At 40.6% G+C, this 17,031-nt stretch overlaps 1 protein-coding gene across 6 annotated transcripts in view; it reads right to left on the bottom strand.

Annotated features, from left to right (window-relative positions):
• ttyh2 (tweety family member 2) overlaps positions 1–16,631 on the bottom strand; it is a 60,742-nt gene extending 44,111 nt beyond the window's left edge. For 2 of the 6 annotated variants that reach the window (XM_023949258.2, XM_078937793.1), the window contains exons 1-2: positions 16,493–16,631; positions 16,164–16,293 (exon numbers count right to left, since the gene is read on the bottom strand). In XM_023949258.2, the coding sequence (XP_023805026.1) occupies positions 16,164–16,292 (129 nt within the window). In that variant the 5' untranslated portion in view covers position 16,293; positions 16,493–16,631. Of the gene's footprint in view, positions 1–16,163 lie in introns of all 6 variants that reach the window. The other 4 variants (XM_078937792.1, XM_023949259.2, XM_078937790.1 and 1 more) reach the window with 3 other exon arrangements.
• Positions 16,632–17,031: the final 400 nt, after the last annotated feature.

Genomic DNA, 17,031 nt, shown 5'->3' with positions numbered 1-17,031 from the left:
AAATAATGGTTTGTAAATTATGTAGCACTCAGAGAAAAGACACATAGAGAGAGTGTGCGCAGGCAGGGACACCGCAAACTGGATCCCGCACCAAGTACTCCAACCATCCATTAAGCTCAAAACTCCACTTATCTTTTACAAACCAGAATGTGCTTGCTCTCTTTCTGGTCAATTTATGTATGCCACCTTAACTGCTGCCTAAATCTCAAGTCTTAGCCCTTCCTCATGAAAGGCAGAGTATATTATCACCCTTTTATTTTTTTGCTTGCTGCTAATTCAGGAGGCTGTGCTGCCTTTTGTCTGCTGTTTAGAGCCCTTGTAGGGGTTCAGAGGGGCAGGAAGTTTGAGGCAACAGGAAGGAAGATCTAGCCGAGCATAAAGACTGAGATCTGGCGAGCCTAAACGATGAGGACATGCGTGTAACACTTCGAGCAAGAAAAAGGCCAAACTGCGGTACAATAGGTAAAGGAATGTCGAAAAAGTTCCCAGTGTGTCCCTGATGTGAGGAGACGCATTTTTCAGCCCAGTTTCTCCAATGCAATTTCTCCTCTGTGGATGACTTTGCCTACAATTCTGCAGTTTTACCCCAACGCTGAGTCTATGATCTCAAGTGCAGGGTGAGACGAATCCTCTTTTCTGTGCCCTCCAGGAGGACTGATATGGTCATTTCATGAATGACACAGATGAACAGAGAAAAGCTGAAAACTAAACAAAGATGTTTCTACGGAACTCTGAGCCGTCTAAATTATTCATGCTAAACCTGGATGGTTGGAGTGATCCAATTGGATGGTTGGAGCTTTTCTAAGGCATTGCGATGGCCTCAGTTTCAATAAATAAAAATCTAAATCAAGTGGAGAATATCATCTTTATCTATAACAATCAGTGAGGTCATGAGTGAGAGATTCATAAAAAAAAAAAGGTTTTTGCATCCTGCCCGAAAAATTGACGTTCTGAAGACCGACTGATAAAAATCTGGTTTTTGGTGTTTATAACATGTTCTTGTGGCATTTTTTTATTTATATATATATATATATATATATATATATATATATATATATATATAAACTAGGTTTAAGATTGTATTTCCAAGTTTTTCTTTATTCAAAGGACTCGGTAGCTGATGTAAAAAATGCAGTTTGAAACACAGCGTATTTGTGATGTAGACAATAACACTGGGCGAGTCCACTCCATTCAGAAGCCTCCGTTTGACTAGATCCATGTAGGTCTTTGTTTTCCTTGTCCGATAGCTCCAATATTGCTCCACATTTTTGTTGCACAGATGATGTTAGCTTCGGAGTGTGAAGAGCTGTAAGCTAGCAGGCAAGCGCATGGGGGGGGGGGGGGGCGCTCTCAGCAATGGGGAGGGAAACAGGGGACTGGGTTGCTCTGCACCCACTTCTAATGAACTACTGCGCTCTGCAGAAACTATGTCAGAGAAAAGCATTTGGATTCTGGCTAAAAACTGCCTAGTAATTGCTCAAAAGACAATGGGAGTGGGACTTTGAATTGTTTATGGTTGCTGCTACTGTTAAAGTTGATGAGGCTTTTTTTTTTTCCTTCTAAAAAAGAAGCAGGAATGTTGCAGAAGACAACACTGGATCGCTGGAAAACGATCAATAGGTTTGGAATCTCAGCCTCTCACTGTGGTAAATTGTGTGCAAACAGGCTTTAAGATGGATCCAAAGAGCTTTTTTTGTGTTTTGATGTCATGCTAGTCTCATGTTGTGTGTTCTGGTCCAAAGTCCAGGAAAAACTACCATGTTTGACACCTTTTGTATGCTTCTTTAAGCCAAAAGGCAGTAAAAAAAAAAAAACCTCTTATTTTACAACATTTAATCAGAATTTAAACGAAGACAAATATTACAATTTAATTTTTTTGAATATTGTTTTTTCTGTTTGTGTATTTATTTACGCATTTTGTGTTTTGTTCTAAATGATTTTATAATGCATTATACAAGATGACATATTCAAAGTTCGGTAAATCAGTGTGTGAATAAAAAAATAAAAAATTTAAAAAAGCATGAATAGAGGAAGAGGCATGGATGAGCACCCGTACAAACACATTTCTATTGAACAAAGGGAGCGTGAAGAAGCACTAATGACCTGGGTCAGAAATGACCCGGGGGGCATTTCTACTCCCTCAAGTCCCATCAGCAGTATGATGAAAGCAAGTGGAGGATAAAGGCACAGATGTGAGATAAACACATAGTGACACGTTAATGGCCTATTAGAAAGCCATCTGAAAACGGGAACAGAAAGCGGTGCATTCAAAGACGCAAAAATCAAACATCTCCCAAGGACGGCTGGACTTCTACCCGACGTTGTTTGATACGAAACAATTGATGCAAAGATGCAAAATGTTGTTTTCTCGAGTTAGTGTATAAGAGTAGATGATGTAAAACAGAGGCTGAATGTGAAAGTTTTTATTCTTGGCTTCACTGTGCTGCGTTTTCAGCATCTTTTTGACATAATAGCAGAAATGGCAAAAATATGACCAAAAATTGTCAAAACTTAGCAAGACTGCTTTCCTGAATGAACGGAACTTAGGAGAAACAGAGACCTGGAAGTTCAGAAAATAGTGTCACATGTTGTGAAGCTATTTTAAAAAGATGATTTTAAAACATTTACAAGAAAAAGTACAGCTGTCTGCCAAATGGCTCCTTGAAAAGCAGGACTCGCGCTCCCCAAACTTCGAATGGTGTTAAATGCAAGCTAAGTGATCTGAAATGTCTTCCTGGAGCAAAGCGGCTCCAACAGCAGGTGGCTGACAGCTGTGCGGAGGTGGAGGAGGTCTCCGGGCACTGAGCACATCAACATAAAACTTGTGTGTGTGCAGCCTGACAGAACTGGAGTGACGTTCCCTCAAAGTGATGCAAGTTAAGCCGATTTCAGGTAGCGGGAAGGAGAAGACATGGAAGCAAACAGTGATTCCATCAGTGGGAAGAAAGTTGGAGGCTGACGGGGATTTTTACTGAGGAAGGGGGTTTCTAGAGACTTTTTGACAACACCCACATTTTACAAATCTATTTCTAACTGGAAAACTGGAGCTCCCAATAGAACAACCCAACTCGCGGCCTCTTCCGCTTCAACACTTCAGTGAAGTCCCAGGGGAACGGGACCCTTTCCAGCACTCAGCCGGGTCAGCTGACGTTCACAGCTGGGACACCAGTGAGGCGACCCAAAGGATGTTGATTAGAAGAGGAACAGGAAGGATGGGATTCCGCCATCCTTTACATCTGCCACACAAGAACACATTAAACCACAAGCTCCCTGCTCCACTCCATTCTGATGCATCCACTTATAGACAAATAGGTCCACGTTTGTCTTGGTTTTCCTCGTCTGAGCTGAAATCTGGCTCATTTTTGTTGCACAGCTAAGGTTAGGTTGTGGGTGTGAGGGGATGTAAGCTAGCGAGAGAGCGTGTAAACAGAATGGGGGGGGGGGGGGGGGGGGGTCTGCGCCACAGTCCCACCCACAACTAAGAAGAAATTCTATTGAACTCCTGCCTGAAACAATGTCCAAGAAAACAACACTTTTTCTTTTTGGCTAAAAACGTCAATCATAATTAAAAGTCCACTGGGAAAGATGGTGGGAGAGGGTTTTAAGGCCCTCCGCTATTTACATGACATTTGGAGCTTCCTTTGGAAACTGAATCCGGGTTCAAGAGTCCAAAACGTCGAAAGCATCTTGAAAAGGTTTCACCTCTGGCCTCAGAGTCTGAGCCTAATCCAATTCTTCAAATTCCAACCTCCAAAGCCCTTCTCAGTTCTCAGTCAGCAAAAAAAGCTCAGCCAGGATCAACAAAACCAACTAAAACAATAAAACAGTAACTGAAAGATTATAAAAGCACACTGTTAAGCTCATCGTTCCGCCCCCTCGGTCCCACTGAACATTTGAAAAGTGTTGTAGGCAACAAAACAAGTTTGGCATTTGAAACTTTCAAATGGCACAAAGAAATCAGTAACAGAAGTCCTGCCGGCGTCTGCGAGGCATTCAATTATACTGATGATCCTAGAACCTCGTACAATCATGTTAGTCTCTGTCTCACTGCACTGCAAGAGGACAACCTTTTATAAGGACCACTAAACCACTGTGAGGCAAACTGTGTCTGCAAAAAAAGTAGTCAGCTTTTGCACAGACCCAGTTTCTTTAACTTGCTGCTCTCTCAAAGTCCACCAATCAATGCATTGTTTATACTCCACATGTACCAATTGGAATAGTAGGGCTGCTGCAGCCTATCCTAGTCGTGGCTCCATCATGGAGCCAATTACCTCTGCTCCCTAAGACCCGGTTTCTACTTTATACTTCGCATTGGTCACAAGGCTATCGAAAGGAAATCGCCCCCCATCGCTGTCAAATGCGACACAAGCTGATGACATCCTCTGCAATTGGAATTCTTATGCCCATAGTACAATCCCGTGCATATTGTGCCATTTGATCTGAACGTATTGATACATTTCAAATAATTAAACTCTGGAAACATCGAGATGCTAGGCAAGACATCTGATTGGGTCTATGCCTTGACTTAACACTAAAACTGGACTCCACTGCTGCGCAAATTGTGATCAGTGTGAATGCATCTTAAGACTTCCTGAAGAAGGATGCAAACTTCTTCCAAAGGTTGTAGCCAGGATTCAAACCAGAACCTTTTTTATATCAGGAAACCAGTTAACCATTAATAATTGTGGGGCCAAAGTCCCCAAGTAAGATAACCATGTACTTCTAAAAAGGTTATTAATCTAAACTTAATGTTTTATGATGATTATTTTTCCAGAAACAGTTGTGTTACTCAATCATGGCTCTATAATGAAAATTCTTTGTAGTTTTATAAAGTATCAAAGGGTTTTGCAAATACATGTTTGGGGTTTTTTATGGATAAAAGTATATTCCTCCAGGTTTCCCATTTGTTCTGAACAGTAGTTTGTTAGGACATCTTCACGGAGCAGCAAAGCAAATCATTTCTGCTTCGCTCTTGTCCCCCCACTGCAAAAAGAACAAAAAAGACTTTCCCCGAGGGAGTTGGGCGTCATGGTGTTGATGCTACACCCCCACAACAAAAGAAACCCAACCCCCCAGTTTCCACACAGAGGAGCAGCTTTCATTGGAGGGGGGAATTCCATGTGAATCCTGTTGTCTCTGCTCATAAGGCTTTGACAAATGAGTTCTTGTTTTTCATCTGGTTACTTCATGCTAACCCGGATAAAGACACAAAGGAAATGCCCCAAACCTCTAGTGTTGTGGACAGTCTGTTGGTTTCACATCCTGTTGGAGTTTTGCAGGATTGTCATAAGGAGTAGAAGACGTCCCAAACGCATAAACCCCACTATCAGTCAGGTGATGCTAATCGCTGCCTTCAAGCACCATCCAGACAGATTGGGGTTAATGACCTTCTGGAGGGCCAGAGGGGACTCGGAATGTATTTATCTATGAGGATGTGTCACACAAACAATGAAAATGTTGCAGTCTGCTCATTAAAGAAAGAAAAAGCATCTCCACTAAGAAGATCTCCATACCTCTTCTTTCTTCTCAGCATTTCTGTGATCGGTTGTATAACATTGCCTTAAACAGTCACTGTTTAAGGCAAGAAGAGAAGAGGTATGGAAGAGAGAAGAGGTATGGAGATCAAACTGACAGATTTAGGAGTCATTTTACTCCCAAAAAAGTGTGTACATTTCTAATGGAATTGCTGATCCGATTAGGGATTTTCAGCTCTCGGCATCCATCATTTTCTATTTGCTATCACAAAAACTAACACAATTATCACAACAGCATGAATTGTGCAATTGCAATGGCTGTAAACATTTCCTGTGATCATAAAAAAAAAACATTTTGATGTTTTTTAATGACCCATCACCATGACACATCACTTGTGCATTGTACTAAAATAACTCATTTCATTGATATTATGTTGAGTGTTCGTGTGCAGTTTGATCAACCTCACCGAGTATCAGCGAGATAATGCAACAAATTCCAATCAAATGTGTGTATGGCTCATGTCTTTTATTTCTTACAGCATGAGTGAGGAAAAATGTTTAGGAAAATGTAGAAAACCAAGTTAAAAACAATTAAAGACAATTAAAGTGAAATGCCTTTTCTTTTTTATCACACTTCCTTCTAAGCCTTTGAAACAAGATAAAAGCTTTTATTGTACGCCTCTCTGAATAGAACTGCTCTCGCTGATTGTTATGAAGTCACTCAGTTCGAGTCTTAAAGATAAACTTCTCCAGTCAGCCAAAAGCATAGGAATGTCTGTACACTTCGTCTGACTTTGTGCAAAGAGAGACTATAGGAACATATAATAATAACAATAATAAGGATGATTGTAAAGGAAAGCCAAAAAATAAATAAGACAGACCACTGAGGGAAATTGAAAATGACCGTATTACTTAGTCACAACTGCCCTTGCAGGTGGATACAGGCTGTCTACAAGTGAAAAATGGGCATGGTACGTCATAGGCCCGCAAATGTTCGGTGAACCCGCACACTGCAAATGTTCATGTAAACGTTTTCTAAAGGGCATGCCAAGGGCGACAGGTCACAATTAACACTTAAGCCTCTTTTCCCCTGAGCATGGTCTGGTCTGGTCCGATCCGGTATTTTGAGGGTTTCCATTAAGCCAGACCGAACTGTAACATCTTTGGGCCCCCATTAGTTGTCATGGTCCATAGGAAAATGGAACGAAACCGGTTAGGGCAGAGCTACTGTTGAAACCCGTTAAATGGCTGAAAATCATTACAACAAAAGAAAGCGCCAAGAAAGCGGCTGTCTTCCTCTTTATTATCCTTTCTCAAACAACATTAAATTTTTTGTATATACGAAGTACCAAAAGCCAAGCGGAAAGAAACAAACCACTGGATGACCTCCATTGTTGTTGTTAGCTTCACCCTGCATGTGCCGTGACAGTCCAACTTTGAAACGCTTACCTAAATTGCCTGGACCATTCTTAACTGAACCGTACCGTACCACTCAGTGGAAACAAGGCTTTATATGTTTGTATTGTAAGGGTAAATAAAGGTAAAGAAGTTGAGATAAAGGTGTGTTGTTCAGAATTTTCATTTTTTCAACCCCCCAACATAACGTTTTGTGTTGTTGCCAAAAAGTTTGATTTTGGTTTCATTTAACCAGAGCACCTTCTTCTACATCTACGGTCTGTCTCCCAGGTGCTTGTAGCAAACATTAAACGACACTTTCTATGGATGTCTTTAAGAAATGGCTTTCTTCTTGCCACTCTTTCATAAACGCCAGATTTGTGCAGGATACGACTGATTGTTGTCATATGGACAGACTCTCCCACCTCAGCTGTAGATCACTGGAGTTCATCCAGAGTGATCATGGGCCTCTTGGCTGCATCTCTCATCAGTCTTCTGCTTGTCTGATCTGAAAGTTTAGACAAACAGCCGGGTCTTTGTAGATTTGCAGTGGTCTGATCCTCTTTCCATTTCAATATTATCGCTTGCACAGTGCTCCGTGGGACATTTAAAGCTTGAGAAATCGTTTTTGTATCCAAATCCGGCTTCAAACTTCACCACAACAGTATCTCGGACCTGCCTGGTGTGTTCTTTCTTCTTCATGATGCTCTCTGCGATTTAAACAGACCTCTGAGACTATCACGGAACAGGTGCATTTACACCGAGACTTTATTACATAGAGGTGGATTCTATTTATCATCATTAGTCATTTAGGTCAACATTGGGTCATATTGGAAATATACAATAAATTTCTTTCCACTTCATGATTGTGTCTCACTTGTTGTTGATTCTTCAGAAAAAAATTAAAGTTTTATATCTTTATGTTTGAAGCCTGAAATGTGGCAAAATGGCAAATACTTTCGGGAGGCACTTTATTGCCTGCATACCTTGTGCGTGCAGCATTTGTGTACGGTCAGTAAGGAGCCAGTACACGCACCTTACTAACGACTAAAGTGCAGCGTAAGGGCACTGTACGATAGCCTGACCTGTAGGCCTGCACAATATACCGCAAATTTATCGTTATCGCGACATCAAGCTGTGCAATATGCATATCGCAAAAGACGGCGAAAATCGCCATAAATGGTTACCTTGACCCTTGTGCTAAAGTGCACAAGTGCTATCCTAGGCACTTTAACATTGGGAGTGGGGTCATCTAGACCCACTAGACAGTGGTCTGAACCTTTTTTCTTCAATGATTTGTGATCTTCACTGGTGTCCATGGATTACATGAAATCTTTCCACCTTTATCCACCTTTGTCATGGTAGGGAGAACACGTCAATGGAAGGGGGGGGGGGGGTCATCTAAGATAGCACAAGGGTTAAATGTGCTAAGACAAACTCATGGCAGCTTGAAATATTGAATAAATGAAATAAATCCCTTTATGCATTTAACCAATCGGAAGGACCCGTTTACGCTGTTGATCAATCAAATGAGCCCTTTTATGTTTGATGTTTGCCTCCTACGTCGACAAGGGTCATTTGGAGTATAATTTTTATACTGTTGCATTGAAATGGACATTATGTTTTTGGTTGGTTTGATAATTGTTTATATACAGCAAATTATATCGTTATCGCAATATTAATCACCAATATCGCATATCGCGAGTTTTCCTCATATCGTGCAGCCCTACTGACCTGTATGTCATAAGTGCGTGGAACTTACATTAAATAGTTCACGATACATTTACGACACGCAAAACAATGGTACGTGATGATGCCATGTAAGGTGGCCGCAAGACACTCCTGGGCTCCCTTTAAGATGCAGCCACGCCTTTGGATGAACCTCCGTGGACCAGGAGAACCCAAAAACAAGAAAAATGACCTCAAACTAAGAAAAACGTACTCCTGACAAAAAAACTACCAACTAGATTAAGAATACAGCAGTTTTAAGGGTTTAACTTTCAGAGCTGTGTTAAGCTAAATCTATATTTTTGTATCAAACTCTTCAGAATTGCAAACCTTGCAACCAACGTGCAAAAAGCTTGAAAGCACTACATTGTTACTTCATTTCCTGCAACAAGTTTCCAGATGCCGTTCTCAGAATGTCAAACTAAATGTGCATTGTGATGGAGATGTATGAATGTGTCAGCGCCCCACAAAGCCCAACATCTATAGTGTAGGACATAAACGAAAAGAAGAGAAAGCTGTTTGGTGCATGCGAAAACTACTAAGCCATCAAAGCTACACTTTCAAATGTCATGCAAACAATAAATGTTCTACATTTTTAAATGTATTTTTTCTTGTACACAGAATTCACATTTTTGGCTTAACTGATCTTTTTAGTGCAGTCTAGAACAATCCAAAATGAGCAACTCTTAATTTGAAATTAAAAATGAGAAACTAAACGCTCTCTTTACTAATCCTGTTTTTACATTGTGCTCTTCATTCTACCAGTTAAAAGACACTTCCTATTTCCTTTATGCTGATGACATCCCACTGAAATGCGAATTTCAGTTGAATGACTCACATAAAGTCATGTTTAACCATCCGATTGGCCAGTTTTTTTCAGTCTTCAGATAAGACACACATGAATCATTGCTCCATAGAGGAAGATCCCTCTGACCAAACACCTCATTGGATCCTTTGATCCGTCTGTCCTACTCCAACCTTTTAAACCTCATTTGTCATGTTTGACTCAGCAATGACACTCAGTCGGTATGTTCAACTGCTAAAGAAAAGCAGTTTCTTCCAGTGGAGGAATATCTCCAAGTTGAGTACTCCGGTTTCAAAGGTAGACACTCAAGCTTTCCTTTCATTTTCCTCTACTTTGAGCTGGATTTCACTGGTCCCCATTTCATGTTAGAATCCATATTAAAATCTTACTTCTTAGCCAGGCCCCAAAGTACATCTCGGAACTTCTGAAGATTCGAGAAACCTTTTCATGCTCTTAGATCCTCAGGTCAGTTTCTAATGGATGTTCCTCACACATATTTTTAAAACTCAAGGGGAATCAAACCTTCCAAGCAATAGCTTCATACCTCTGCAAAGCTCCGCCTCCGTCTCTACCGTCACTGACTCAGCTGAGGCTTTTGGGATGCACCTGAAGACCATTTTATTTCTGCAAGCTGTTAGCTCATAGTAGACTTTCATTTTCAACTTTACATTTATATTATCTTAAAAACATGTTTCATTGAATGTTTTAAATTGATTTATGTAGCTGTGTCCTGTATTGTTTCACACTTTGTGATTTCCTTTTCTTTACAAAGTTTTATAAATGAAATTTTCTTGCTTTGGTTTAAATCCTTAACAAAACATTCAACAGTAATTAAGGTCTAACTCTAATAATCCTCAGCTGCTGCACTATTACTTGCGAACATGAAAACCAAAGAAAATGTCCATTGACAGCATAAGATGTTAGACTGAAGGAGTGTGACATCACCCATAGAAAATGACTTGTCTCTGGTTCCAACAAAATAAAGTCAAGTCAGTCGCCATTTTTTTGTGATGCGCCATATCAGAACCAGATTACATCAGTAAGCAGTAATTGGTTCAAGTTGGTCTGAGTCATGCTTCTATGGCAACTACTTTGGCCAATCGAGAATCAGCTTGTTGGAAGTCCACAACCCTACCACTTAAAAGCAGGCTACAGGATATGTGTCAATCAAATGTTTCAAAAGTTCGATGCGAGACTACATACTTTTATTCAGGCATGTGATTGGTCAGTATATAACTAAAATAATCTGCACTACAAATTAAAAAAATTGTGGGGAAAAAAAGAACACGTAAATACAATGATAGAGTAATGGCTATTTAAATAATAGACGGCTATGGGATTTTGATTCTTGGAACCAGTGGGCACTTCCTGTTTGGGACTCAATGGGGGAGGGGTCACTCAGTCCAGTTCTCTTATGCAGTAAATTGTAAAATCTGACTTTAGGTTTTTAAAACACAAGATTAAAAATTGAGTTAAAAAGACAGGAAATATACTAAATACATATATTTTGCATTTACAATTTACACAAAAAGTCAGGGAAGCTATAAATGTTTAACCCTTAAACAGCTTCACTATGCTAAATCAGTTTTTTGAGCTTTTTAAGTGCATTATATTGTTCATTCTACACAAAAAGAAACCCAAAAGCAGTATTTTGATCCAATCACGCATTTCTGTGAATTCCTCCAAAACCCGGCGCTCTAAGCACCAGCCCCTCCCAATCCACAAAGACGAGCGGGTTCTCACATTGTGACGCATTTAAATGAAGAATAGTCCCTCCAGGAAGAGTCTGCACTGCCAGCACCGCCCCCAAGATAGCACACACACCCACTTAGTGGGTAATTGGCTAAAACGCTCTCCTTTGATATGCACAATATGCACATCTTTCTTTACAAAAATTAGGATGTTGTTTGCTTTTGTAGGTGAAATGTAGACGTCCTGCCGAGGCACAGCTCTAGGTTGACATCATGAAATGGGCGGCACCCACAAGGAGTGAAAAGGCCGTCCCTCAGAGATCCAGTTGTCCTAATTCCAGGTAGGAAAATGAACCCCAAAAATAACTCATATTTCATTTAGTTTGCCAAAGGTAATATATTATCATATGGATATAGTTTCCTCTGAAAGTCTTTAGAAAACCTTGATGTAGACCCTTTAAAAAACGTTTATAATAATTTCAATTCATGCTTTTTTGATATTTTTTAACCTCCAGAGTTCGATTGTGAGATGTTGGAGGAGGATCGGAGTCTTTGCCGGGCAGATGGGTCTACAGGAACTCCCCCCAGAGAGCGTGACATGGCCGTGTTTGAGTAACAGGAAACGGGGAGAGAAAAGAGAAGTCAGATGGACACAGACCTGATGACCTACACATGATGTCCGCCTCAACACACAAATATGGTACACAATAACCCAGGCCTCTGTCCTATTTTGAGCAGTTGTTTCTTCTTCTTTTTTCTTTTGGTTGTTGGCCTCTTTCTGTCTTCCAGGCCTCAGAACATTGTCAGATCAGGCAGATGTGAACGAGGGGGACAGAGTTGAGCAGAAATGTCTCAGAACTTTTACAGGACTTGATTCGATTTCCCCTAAATATGTGAAAACGAACGGGCTGATGAATGTCAGGGGACATAAATTAGAGGAGGCAGATGATTCCCGTGCTGACAGCGGCAGAGTCCGGCCAACGGGGGGAAAGAAGACGAGCACGTTTTGCGCTGACATCCTTGGATTCAAACAATGAACAGTAAAGAGATCTCCACCTCCCGCATTCCTCCACAATTAGAGGCCTGAGGCCAAAAGCAGGTCTTACTGAGACTGCCAGGCATCCCACAACTACTCAATAACCCTTACATTAGCAGTTAGGCGGAGATCGATGAGGCGATTCCACTATAGCGCAGTGAACTCATCGTGACACGGCTCCATCTTTGCCTAATTAAACTGATTTCTTTCACATAGGACAGTTGGTGGAAATTTGGGGTGAAGTTAATCCTTTCACATGAACTTTGAGTGGTCGCATTAAAAGAACCTCGGAGGATTGCAGGAGAGCGGCTCTGTGCAATGAAATGACGTTTAAGTACAGCTGACCGGGAAAGGGATGGGACTGAACAAATGATTCTCACCTGCTGAGAAACACCATCTTCCTCCTCCTACGTCCCCCGTGGCTTCTGACTGTGCAACTGAAAATGATTTCTGACAGGAGGCGTCTCGTGTAGCACGAGTCCAACAGGGCCGAGCTGTCCTTTGATATTTTTGGTAGAGTAAAACCAAAGTCTGGCTCAACCCAACGCTGGTTTTACTGCCTTGAGGCTGAACGTTTAAAGGCGTTTACACGTTGAGCGATTTGTGAAGAAAATCCCAGAAGTGATATTTTCCTGCAACACAAACTACCACCTTAAGATCCTGTCATTCTTACTCAAGTGGCTTTGGCCTCCCCAAACGTATACACATGATCCTGTCAGATTTATCACTCCTTACTTAACTGAACAGGTAGAAACCTTCCCCATTGGATGATTATGAGGTGGATGATTGTGTTTCAGCGATAAAATCCTAACTGATGTAGATTTCAATATGAAGAAATACTGAAAACTAAACTGAAACTAACCTAAAACTGTTACCAGATGAAAAAAAGATGATTGGTAATATTTTCTGTTTCTTTTTTGTTTCTCTTCCCCTTTGCTTTCAGTCCTTTCAATTCACAATTTTCATTTTCAGCGTTGAGCTTAATTTTAAATGGGGGTGGGGCTTTCAAACTCATTGGCTTTGATGTCCCTGTAGCCAATGGGCTCAAAGCCCCACCCGCATTTAAAATGAGTGTCAACGACTGTAAAAGCAATGGACCGCTCAGCCCCTCCCCTCTTGTGTTCCCAAATAAGAACCACCATTGCTTCCTGTTACGGGTGCCGCCTTGTTGAAACCAGTCGACAATCGGCCTGAGTCGCTCTGAGTCATTGTATCTATGGCAACTACGGTCACCATTGCCATGGATACGATGACTCAGAGGGACTCGGACCAATCACCGTCAACTGGTTTCAACATGGCGGCACCTGTATAAGATAGCGAAGGTGAGGTATTTGGACTCATTTCCCAAGAGCTGGAGGAAAGGCACTTTCTATGGATGATGTCACACCTCGATTCGTCCATTGTTTTTACAGTCTATGGTCAAACTCAAAATCAAACTTTATTTATTTATATAGCGCCTTTCATTTCAGTTAAAAGCACAACGCGCTTAACAAAAAAGCAGATAAAATAGTCATAAAAAATGAAAATTATTAAAAACAGAAAACAAAGAACATTCACACAAAGATGGGACCCCTGCCTCACCAGCACCCCCCCACCCACCCAGTTACCCCAGTAGAACCCTGAACAGATACAAAGAACTGCAGCTTAAAGAAGGTCTGGCTTGGTACTGCTGTGAGGAAACGATATCATGGGAATCCAAGGCCCAGCCGGACCACGGGGGTCATTACCACAGTGCCCACCCTACACAGAGCAGCCTAGGGCCCACACCATGGCTATTAGACCACAGAGCGGGACCCCAGCATGCCCAACGAGAACAGGCACCGCAGCAACAGTATCCCCTACAGGTTAAGCTGGTGGTGCCCCAGAACAGTGGATCTCCAAGAGGAAACACTGGAGTAAAAAACATCACCATCGACTATATATGGGAGCTGGATCGAGTGACCCTTGAAACAGATTCTCCTGATCTCGCTCTCAAGTGGTCTTCCAACAAGCTCACTCCTGATTGGTGACAGTGGTCGTCATAGAAACGTTGACCAATCACTGCTTACTGAGGATTTCTGGTCCCGACAAGGCGATGTCTGTTTCTCACAAAAATGTTGAGTTAATTAACTTCCTTTCGTTGGAACTGGAAGTTAGTGACCTCACACTTGCTTGGTCCAGTTCTGTTATACAGTCAATGGTCAACACCGAAAGCCAAAAGTTTGACTAAATACTGTCAGTGAAGGACTAAAAAATTGAAAACAGCAGCTGTTACAAATAAACTTTTTTTTTTAAATTTGGTAACAGTTTTAGGTCGTTAATCTTTTTTGATTCAAATTTTCAGTATACATTTCTATTTTCAAATTAATGTTTTTTTCTTCAGTTTTTCAATATGTTTTCTCAAATATACGATGTGTATTTTTGATTTATAAACCTTTTTTTTTCCAAATCGACAATCTGGTTTTTCGACCATTTTAAGTTGATTTGATCCCATTCTAAAACCATCATTAAATCATTAAAAACAGGAAAAAGGTTTGTGACGAAGCAGCTGTTTAGTCTTACAAAAGCTTTTTGTTCATTAGGCCAACTACATAAAAACTCAAACTTTAATATTCTAGAGAGCATAAAATGATGGAAAATCTGAAAAAAAATCCTGAATTACTCAGTTGTGATGGATAAGGGGAAGCCCCGCCCATCACACAGACCTGTGGGGGTGGTGTTATGATCTGGGGTTGGTGCGGTGGGTCAGGTTTAGGAACAATTCTATTGATCCAAAGACTTTAGCTGATTGCCAGGTCACACTGGATGTTCCTCACATGTTCTAAAGTGACGAAATCCAGACAACTCAAATGATGAGAGATTGATGCCATTGAAGTGCAGATTTTCAGCTTTTATTCCATGGGTTGAGCAAAAAGATTGCATAAATATGTGAAAAAGCTAAAGCCTTTTTTAAACACAATCCCTTCATTTCATGGGCTCGTATGCTTCAATGGCATCTGAGTTGTTTGATTTAAAATTCACTGTGGTAATGTACAAAAACTAAATTTGAAAGAATGTGACTGTCCAAATATTTATGGTCCTGACTGTATATTGAAAAAAAATGAATTTAAGTAATATTATTAAAATCTTAGTATTAATTTAAAGGGGATTAATTTTAAATTAAAGATGAAGAAAATCTACTATCTGCAGTATATCTGCAGTCAGCAAAGCTATGAGGATGGAAACAATGTGAAGAACCTATTTCAGGATTTGTTCTAAAAAGATCCAAAAACCAAGTTAAGTTTTTTTTTTTTTTTTTTTTTTGCTGAAGTTAACCAGGAAGTTGACAAAGAATGTGTGAAATTATTCATATAGACAAACATTATTTCTCTCTTTCAAAATTGTTGTGTTTTTGTTAGTCATGTTGATTCTGATCAGCTGTTAGGTATAAATGATGGTGTTTGAATAAACATTGGTTTAAGTATCAGTAAAAAAGACCCAAACATTCAGACACATTTAGGCTCAACAGTGAGAATCCTGGTTTGACATCTGAATCGTTGGTCTTGATTCGTGGATTTAAATAGTAGAATCGCCACCTTCCTATTGAAAATACCTGCAGCGTTGATATTAAATGCCACATAAATGCTTCGGAGAAGAAAAGACATAAAAGATCATCAAATATTTGTTATTTTGATCGTTATCACAATTTAAATTCATGTTTATTTGAAGAAAAAATACCCTTTTTGGTTGTGTTTTCTAACCCGAAACACAAAAAAATGAAAAAGTATTATTAGAATTTTGAAATTTAAATAATGCTTCCAAAGTTCAATGGACGTTGGTTCCTCTCTTAATGACAGAAATGTTGCTTTAAATAAGCATCAGTAATGGAAAGCTGGTTTAAATATTCTTTTAAAGAGGGGCTTAAATGATGGTAAAAGGACATAATAAAGGAGATGCATGTGATAATAAAGGAGCATGGATGACGTAAACAGATGCAGTGAATTAGAAGATTTCAACTCTGAAAGCTCCTGCAGGCATCTGATGCCCCACTTTTGCTGCTCTTCTCCTCCACTGACCTGCTGGTAGTTGTCATCTTCAGGCTGGAAGCTCTTGTCAACGGGCTGAAACCTCAGGTTGATGTGGGGGAAATTGTGAAGCCAGTAAGTCCACCAGGGAGGAATGTAATCCACCCGAGCCAAAGACATCCTTTCCCGGAGAAAAAAACAAAACAAATCAAAAGTTCGCCCCCCCTGCCTGAATGCAGCCTGTCGGTCCTGAAGCGGACGGTGTGGGTCAACACCTAACAAAGAAAGAGATGAGACATGTTCCTCTAGAAAACCGACACTCAGATGGGAAAAGGAACCGCACGAGGGCAATAAGAAGTCCAACGAGCGCGCGGACGTACGCGCAAAGTCTTGGTTTCGGGTGGAAAGCAGCGGTCACTCCACTCCCATGTCTTCCTCCTCACCGACCCACACCAACTGTCCGACCCACAGCTGATCCTCACGGCATAGTCAGCAGCGGGAGCGCGCTTGTAGTAAGGGGCACGAGGCAGTACGGGAGCGCGCACTTCTATTGGTAAAAAATAAACATTCGATTTATTTCTTTATTGTAAATCAACATCGCTTATTTCCCCCCTTAATTATTTTAAATCTATAATAAAAATATTTAGTTTGTTTATTGTTTCAATGTTAGTTTTGAAAGGATGTGGAAGCTGCTGCCACCTAGCGCTCAATGTGGAGAATCGCAGCACAGCTAAGACGACAGTCGCTTTTCTCTAGTAATAGCGACACAAATGTGTGATTTTATTTCAAATTCTAGGAGAAAATCTGCCTTCACATTCCTGAACTTAAAAAGAAGCTGCCATTAAACTATGAAAGAGCTAGTTTTGAAAAAGTGAAAAAAAGTAGTGTTTAGTGCTTTTTTGCTGTAATGGCTACAAGT

The sequence above is a fragment of the Oryzias latipes genome, chromosome 19 (assembly GCF_053564925.1).
Source record: "Oryzias latipes strain Hd-rR chromosome 19, Olatipes_Hd-rR_3.1".
NCBI lineage: Eukaryota > Metazoa > Chordata > Actinopteri > Beloniformes > Adrianichthyidae > Oryzias > Oryzias latipes.
The sequence above is the reverse complement of the archived record's forward strand: the minus strand, read 5'-3'. Positions and strand labels throughout refer to the sequence as shown.